Raw genomic sequence first — 9249 nt, 5'->3', positions numbered from 1 at the left:
AGATGGTTATCCGCACGCATCTTTAGTAGTGACAGTTATTCGATCTTATAATAGGTTGGCCTATGCATGCTGATGTATTGTCTTTTAGTAGCTACATATTGAGTTGAATTACCTTTTACCATGCCTGCGACCCCATGCAAACAAGAGCTTAGGTCCTACGAGGAATGTCCTTCTCAGCACGCCAGATGCACATACATGAACCAAGGCAAAAAAGCAAAGGAAATTTAACCTTTTTGCCATTAATTACATTTAAACTGGACTAGCTCATTCCCCCAGCTCTCTTACCCACAAGCTCCTTCTATAAATTCAGAAACCAACTGCACCCCCCACATTCATCATAACTCGATCTAACTTTAGTTATTGAGAGACAAACCAATTACAGAAGCTTAATCCTTAGAGAAATTAAGAGAGATGGAAGGTGCTTATTATATCCGTTGCCATATTCTCATCGTTTTTCTTATTTTAGTTGCCTTCACTTCTTCTTCATTCATGAAGTCATCAGTTTCAGCAGCAAGACCAGCCGCCGGAGATACAAATACAGAGTTTATAAGAACATCATGCAAGTCAACAACTTATCCAAACCTCTGTTTCAGCTCATTGTCAAGCCGTTCAGCTGCTATTGGAGTTTCCCCTCAACTTCTTGCCCATGAATCCCTCACCGTCAGTCTCGAAACTGCCCAATCAACATCTGCTATGATGCTAAAGCTAGCACACGTCCAAGGATTGACCCCTAGAGAGGTTGGTGCCATGCATGACTGTGTGGAGGAACTAAGTGACACAGTCGATGAATTGAGAAAGTCCTTGGGGGAAATGAAGCAGCTAAGGGGCAAAGATTTTGACCTTAAAATGAATGATATTCAAACTTGGGTCAGTGCTGCCTTGACTGATGAGGATACATGCACTGAGGGGTTTGCCGGAAAAGTCATGAACGGGAAAGTTAAAACTGTTGTAAGGGGAAAGATTTTGGAAGTTGCACACTTGACAAGTAATGCTTTGGCTTTGGTCAACAGCGTTGCCGCTCTTCACAGCTAAAGTTACATGTCAACTATATATAGTGCTACTCTTATTTTACAATTAGTGTACTTAATTCCAGCTTAATTAGTTGATTCCTGTAATACCAAAGACATATGCTTTAGATGAATTTTTTACATGAGTGAGGGAGCTATCAATCAAAAATGTGCGCTAAAAGTTAAAAAGTGCCAACATCAATGATTAGGTTTGCACAGTCCTAATGAGTGAAAGAGAGTAGAGGCTATTATATTAATTCTCCTTCTGTCACAATTCACATGTCAAAAAAACATATGTTTATGGGATTCAACTAATAGATGAATTTTTCTTTCAATTCTTAATTATATTTATTATGAATATTTATCTATTAAGTGACTTGATAATTAAAATGGTTTAACAAGTTATCTACCATGATTTCAAAATACTGCATGCAATATGTTTACACACAGAAATACATGTTATAAGAGTGTTCGATTTCACACAGATGATATACCCAATTTAAGAGAAGATGCAGGAAACCAGCATAGCGGGCTTTTATTTAGAGCTTGAAGAAACCAATATGGGAGTAATTAAAATAGGCAGTAAAAAGGGTAGTATTTTATACCAGTTGCCCATCAGAAATTTTTTATCAAGTTTAATTAATTTAATATACCAATTCAACTCATTAGTGAGACTGTTTTTGAGCCTAGGTCCTCACGGTTTTAAAACACTTGAGGTGGGATTCTCCATTTCCCCCCAACCTTTTCAAAAATGTGGGATTCGCCTAAACTCAGTTGATCACATATGTGTGTCTCAAAGATGTGGGATTCACCTAAACTCAATTGTTCAAAGATGTGGGATTCACCTAAACTCAATTGATCACATATGTGTGTCTCACCATCTTTCAAGGTTGCAGAGAGAGTGACTCTAATAGCATATGTAACAGCACAATCCATTAGTGATATTGTTCGTGTTAGGACTAGGCCCGCATAATTTTAAAACATGTCACTAGAGTCTAAGGCTTGTTTATTTATATACTTAGTATCTCTTTCGTATTTTGTAGATGTGAGATTCGTCTGAAGCGTCACATTTAACCAGAAGAATAAAGCAACTATACTTCTCAATCCAAAACAAGTAGAGATTAGTTATTTGGATCTTTACTTACCATGCAACTTAAGCTCATCTTGTGCCCAATATAATAACAAACAATAACAATAATAATACTAAGAAGAAAAAGAAGAAGAGTAGGAGGAATAATATTAGTACTGGAAGCGCTCAAATTAGTAGGAGTAAAAGACTCGTAGAAAACATATATAAGATTAAATAAAACGCACTAACGTGATTAAAAATAGTCCCAACTGATAATTGTTGCCCTCTATATAAGTTTTTTTTTTTCCTTCAATTGTGCGCTGTTTCTGCGCAACAAATACAATCAAGACGAAGTAATATAAAAAAATCGAATGCTCTTATTGAGAGTCAAACTCAAAATCTCTGCTTACTAAACGAGCACTCTAACCAATTAATAAGTTTCGAGAACTTGTTGCTCTCCTATTCCAGTTCAAAACAATTGATCTCTTGTTTTATAATTTTGCTATAAAATTCAAATATAACCGCGAATGATAAATTTGCTGAAAATATAACTACGTATAATAAATACAGGGTAAATATTTGAAATGTCACGTAATTTTTTCATTTTGCCTCTCAACCTTTCACATCTCTACTTGATGAGGTGGGCTCATGCCCTCTTGCATAAGTTGATTGTGATATCAAAAGGGCAAAGGCCCAACTTTACACTTTACAGTTCAACAGAAAAGTGCATCGAGTTAGATTTATATATATATATCCACATAGTAGTCTTTCATTCATGACTGTCTATCCTTGGTCCATGTTCCAGGCAGCATTATCGCATCACCTACAAAAGAAGTTTACTCTTGGCAGCCAATTTTTCTTAATGTCATTGTATAACCAATTGAGAGAAGAAATTTAGTGAAGAGCAACACTAAATAGGCAGCTATCCAATTGCCGAGTTAATTGCTCTTAATTTGATGTTGAAACTATGAGCATACGTGATTGTCAAATACCATTATTTATTAATTTTTTTCCCATTACATTTGAACATTTCCTTTATGATTTTCAATAAGTTACTGTTATCCCCGCAAATTGGGCGATTCTTCAGAATTACCAGTTCTCAGTTAATTAAGATACTCCACCAATTTTTTTGTTTTTTACAAATATTGGAAAAAATTATATGGAATCTTTTAGGTTATGCTCTACTCAACTTAGATTAGTCTGTGTTTCCGTATAAATATGTGTAGATGAAAATTGCAAAATAAAAAGAATTTTAAATTTTGATTTCTAATTCATTACTATTTCTTGATAATTAAATGAGTGCTTTACCTGAAAAAGGTTTGAAATTTCTTGAAACAAAAATAAAAATCCAAGAATAGTAAGTAGTAAAGACACTTATATTTCCATGGCAATTAATTTGAAACGTATATTGAGCAGTAAACCACAGGAGGAGAGCCTAAAAGGATTAATTGTAACACAGTTCATAGATTTTGGTGGTATACAGAAGATGCAATTCTTGTCAAAACACTTGATACATACTTTTCCCACTTGCTAGACGATGATGATTTGAAATTAGAGAGCCTCACCCCACCTTTTGTTCAAATCGTTACAGCTTCTTATTTTTAATAGAGTAGTTATCCATTGGGCATCTTGGCCTTCAACTTGTCTACTTGGAATATTTTTCCACCATTAAGAGTATTCAATATCTTATATGTAACTTAATTTTTTATCAACTTCTAATGTGAAATTTTGTATGCACACGTAACAATTTCTCCCTCGAATTAAGTACCATATGGCCCATCATTAGACTTAGGAATTTTTCTAGAGATTCACCGCGTTTTACCTATATAATCCAAGTATTTATGACCACTAAAACTCGTAGGCTTCATCTTGTGTTTTGAGTCTCCCAACTACAAGTAAATGTAGTATCCGATTTATAGACGAGCAAAGGCAATAAATTAACTCGTTCCATCGCATCACTCTGTTGTCTTGTTTCTTAGCTCTTCTTAAGCCGCAGTATGAGAGATACGTCCATTATCTCCACACCTGTTCCGCCGAACTATCTACTTTGGTATCAATTTGTTGCGTTAAAACAACTCAAAAACACTCTTAATATATGGTATTATATTGTCCATTTTAGGCCAAGTCTATAGAATTTTTTCCGAAGGGTATCACAAAATAAATAGTACCACCCTATAACTTTTATTTATCAATTTTTTATGTGAGACTTTATTTGTACGTGTTGTTGGGTTTTGTTATTATTTCTTAATAACAAAAGAGGTGTGAATGGAAAATGGTGGAAATAAAATGGAGGGAAGTGAAATTATGAATGAGTTCATTTTACTAATGCACTTTGTCCCTCATTGGTAGAAGGAAAGAAAATCTTTGTGTATATATAGAGAAGCTTATCTTTTAGCTCTTAAAGAGTCAAGAAGAAGGCAAGTCTCACGTCGTCGTCATCGTCGCTCGCTCGGCTTCGACTTCGGTCAATGATTGATTAATCTTTTTGGACAAAATTCTTTTCAAATATTTAATTAATTAACGAAAATTCGATCCGGAATAACCCGGACCTGGTCCGGTTTGGCCTGTTTCTTTCCCGAATTATTTTAAATCTGTTTTACATTTCCCGCAATATTTCCAACAGCTATGGCTGTTCTGAAACAGTGTCAAACCTGTTCCAATAGCTATGACTATTCTGAAAGGTTGCAAACCTTTTCAGAAACAGTACCAAATTGGTTATAAATATACCTTCAAATCCCAGAATATTTACTTACGAAATTTTCTGATAATCTTCTTCTTCTTCTGCACAAAAATTCCAGTGTGTTTTGTAGCCTTCGAGTGGTTCGATGTTCATCGGCGTTTTTAGTACCAACACTCCGGTGAGTTAAATCGTTCTATTCTGGTAGGATATATTCCAGAACCTCGGGTACTTGAAGGGAATAATCTCCTTAAGGACACACTGTGCATTCAGTGGGTTCGATCTGTTCTTATACTGTTTTCAGAATTTATTTTGAAGAAGTTCAAATACTATTTTCGGAATTTAATTTCTATTACCTTTTTGTTTCTGTTTTCAGAAAGATTATTATTTTATTTATTTACAGCAATACAGATTAATAACAATCTTAAGGAAATTATTTTATTATATTTTTTATTCTGTTTGTGGAGATTAAAACATGTATGGTTTTCTACTCCGTCTGAATTTTACTATTCTGATTTGAAGATATAAAAACTTTATCAGAGTATTAAAATTTAGAAAACGATTTGAAGAACATAAAAACTTTATCGTTTTTCTGTAAAACAGAATATAAAAACTTCGGTTGTTTTTTATTACGTACTATTTATTGATTACAATATTATTTGTTGTTTTGGTTTTGCCATTAATTGAACTCTTCTGTTGTTTACAGTGAGAAATGACAAATAATAACAGAAATCCTTCTACGACTATTGGTGCAACGACGATAGCCTCGTCAAGCCGCACTGTTGTTCCTTCGGCCGAGAAACCGGGGAAATTTTTTGGAGCCAACTTCAAAGGATGGAAGCAAAGGGTGTTCTTCTGGCTTACCGCACTTGGTATGCAGAAATTCACTAGTGAAGAGCCTCCAGTGCCTGCTGCGGATATGTCGGATAATGAAAAGTTCATGGTTGTTGAGGCGTGGAAGCAGACAAATTTTCTTTGCAAAGGCTATATCTTAAGTGCTTTAGAGGATGACTTGTATAATGTGTACAGTGCAATGAACACTTCGAAAAAATTATGGGACGCACTTGAGAAGAAGTACAAGACGGAAGATGCATGCTTGAAGAAGTTCGTGGTTGCCAAGTTTCTAGACTATAAAATGATAGACAACAAAATTGTTGGAACCCAAGTTCAGGAGCTTCAACTTATTTTTCCAGACCTTATTGCTGAAGGTATGGTCGTGAATGAAGCATTTCAAGTAGCTGCTATGATTAAAAAAATTCCTCCTTCGTGGAGAGATTTCAAGAACTATCTTAAGCACAAGCGCAAAGAAATGAAGTTGGAAGATCTTGTGATACGTCTAAAGATAGAGGAAGACAACAAAATAGCCGAGAAAAAGTCTCGTGGAAATTCAACGATCATGGGAGCTAATATCGTTGAGGAGACTGCTCCAAAAGTAAGAAGAGGAAGAGGTCTTCTGGACAAACTAAGGAGCAGAACAAAAAGAAATTCAAGGGCAGCTGCTACAATTGTGGAAAAGTTGGTCACAAAAGCCCCGATTGTCGTCTCCCAAAAAAGGATAATAAGAAGGGACAAGCCAACATAGTGGAGAAGAATGATGACATTGATGATCTTTGAGCAATGCTTTCGGAATGCAACCTAGTTGGAAATCCGAAGGAGTGGTGGATTGACTCTGGAGCCACTCGACATGTTTGTGATGTCAAAGAAGCATTTGCGACTTACTTTACTGCTAGTCTTGAAGAAGAAATTTCCACAGGAAATAATGCAACAGCCAAGATTGAAGGTTATGGAAAGATATTACTGAAGATGATTTCCAGCAAGGTGTTAACGCTCAACAACGTTCTTTATGTTCCTACTATTAGGAAAAATTTAGTTTCTACTTATTTACTTGTGAAGAATGGATTCAAATGTGTATTTGTTTCTGATAAAGTTGTTGTAAGCAAGAACGAAATGTATGTTGGAAAAGGCTACCTAACGGAGGGCCTTTTCAAACACAATGTAATGGTTATTGACAATATGAATAAAATTTCAGTTTCTTCTTATTTATTGAAGTCAAATGATTTATGACATATTTGTTTAGGACATGTCAATTATAAAACCTTACGGAAGTTAATTAATTTAGAAGTATTGCCTAAATTAGAGTGTAATAAATCGAAATGTCAAATACGTGTTGAATCTAAGTTTGTAAAATATCCTTATAAGTCTGTTGAAAGGAATTTAAATCCTTTAGACTTAATTCATACTGACATTTGCGATATGAAGTCGACACCATCTCGAGGTGAAAAAAAGTATTTTATTACTTTTATTGACGATTGCACTATATATTGTTATGTTTATTTGCTTAATAGTAAGGATGAAGCAATTGAAGCATTTAAGCAATACAAGAATGAAGTGGAGAATCAATTGAATAAAAAGATCAAAATGATTAGAAGTTATAGAGGTGGAGAATATGAATCTCCGTTTGTAGAAATATGTTCGGAACATGGAATTATCCATCAAACTACTGCACCTTACACACCTCAATCCAACGGAATTGCGGAAAGGAAAAATCGGACATTAAAGGAAATGATGAATTCTTTATTAATAAGTTTCAAATTACCGCAGAGTTTGTGGGGGGGAAGCTCTCCTTACAGCTAACCGAATACTCAACAGAGTGCCCCACAACAAAACTCAATCTATTCCATATGAAAAATGGAAAGGAAGAAAACCCAACTTGAAATATTTTAAAGTGTGGGGGTGTCTAGCAAAGGTACAAGTTCCTTTACCTAAAAGGGTTAAAATGGGACCAAAAATAGTAGATTGTGTTTTCATTGGATATGCTACAAACAGTAAAGCATGTCGGTTTTTGGTTCAAAATCTGATAATCCCGAGATTCATGTTAATACAGTAATGGAATCAGATAATGCTGAATTCTTTGAAAGCATCTATTTGTATAAAACTGAAAGCGAGTCGTTAAGTGAATGACCTAAATGACATCGGAAAGAACCAAAGAAAAATACTCCAAGTATAGAAGATCCAAGGCGTAGCAAACTTCAAAGAACATCTACTTCCTTTGGACCAGATTTTGTGACATTCTTGCTTGAAAATGAGCCTCAAACTTTTAAAGCATCTATGTCGTCTTCTGATTCAGCATTTTGGAAAGAGGTATTCAATAGTGATATTCAATCAATTTTGGATAACCATACATGGAAATTGATTGATCTTCCTCCAGAAAATAATCCTTTAAGTTTGAAATGGTTCTTTAAACGAAAAGTTAAAGCTGATGGCACTATTGACAAATATAAGACAAGACTTGTTGTCAAAGGTTATAGATAAAAGGAAGGCCTTGATTACTTTGACACTTACTCGCCATAACAAGGATAACATCTATTAGGGTGTTAGTGGCACTAGCGGTCGTGTATGGTCTTGAAATCCATCAAATGGATGTTAAAATAGCTTTCTTAAATGGAGAATTAGAGGAAGAAATTTACATGGAACAACCTGAGGGTTTTGTGGTTCCTGGTAAAGAAAAGAAAGTGTGCAAACTTGTTAAGTCGCTTTATGGACTTAAACAAGCACCCAAACAATGGCATGCAAAATTTGACCAAACAATGTTAGCAAATGGATTTAAAATCAACGAATGTGACAAATGTGTTTACATTAAAAATACTCCAGGTCGTAAAGTCATTGTTTGTTTATATGTTGATTACATGTTGATAATGAGCAAAAGTATGACAGATATCAATGCTACAAAACACATGTTGGCTAGCAAATTCGACATGAAAGACTTAGGAGTTGCTAATGTGATCTTAGGAATCAGATTCACAAGACTCCAAAAGGTCTAGCATTATCACAGTCTCACTACATTGAAAAGGTACTTGACAATTTTAAGTATTTGGATTTCAAAATTGCCAAGACTCCAATTGACGCGAGTTATGCACTTCAAAAGAATGAAGGTGAAAGTGACTCACAATTGGATTATGCAAGAGTATTGGGAAGTTTGATGTATGTCATGAATTGTACGTGACCACATATAGCATGTGTTATTAGCAAACCGAGTCGGTTTACAAGTAATCCCAATCAAATACATTGGATGGCAATGAAACGAGTTTTGGGATATCTAAAACATACCCAAAATTATGCTTTATATTATAACAAATATCCTTCTGTGATCGAGGGATATAGTGATGCAAATTGGATCACCGGATCATCTGAAGTTAAATCCACGAGTGGATATGTTTTCAAAATTGGGGGTGGAGCAGTGTCTTGAAAATCATCCAAATAAACGTGCATCGCCCGTTCTACAATGGAATCTGAATTCATAGCTTTAGATAAGGCCGGTAAAGAAGCTGAATGGCTCCGGAATTTCTTGGAAGATATTCCATTTTGGCCCAAACCTTTGGTACCTATTTGTATATATTGTGATAGTCAAGCGGCAATAGGTAGGTCAGGGAGTGCTATGTATAACGGAAAATCTCGTCATATTCGACGGAGACACAATACCATTAGACAACTACTCT

At 35.1% G+C, this 9249-nt stretch overlaps 1 protein-coding gene across 1 annotated transcript; it reads left to right on the top strand.

Annotated features, from left to right (window-relative positions):
- Window positions 1-260: 260 nt before the first annotated feature.
- On the top strand, window positions 261-1319 carry LOC107765730 (21 kDa protein-like). The gene has a single exon (XM_016584408.2). The coding sequence runs from the start codon at window positions 412-414 to the stop codon at window positions 1030-1032; it is 621 nt and encodes a 206-aa protein (XP_016439894.1). The 5' UTR covers window positions 261-411; the 3' UTR covers window positions 1033-1319.
- The last annotated feature ends 7930 nt before the right edge of the window (window positions 1320-9249 follow it).

Source organism: Nicotiana tabacum, chromosome 6, assembly GCF_000715075.1.
Source record: "Nicotiana tabacum cultivar K326 chromosome 6, ASM71507v2, whole genome shotgun sequence".
NCBI classification, from domain to species: domain Eukaryota; kingdom Viridiplantae; phylum Streptophyta; class Magnoliopsida; order Solanales; family Solanaceae; genus Nicotiana; species Nicotiana tabacum.
This window is presented reverse-complemented; position numbering and strand designations above follow the sequence as displayed.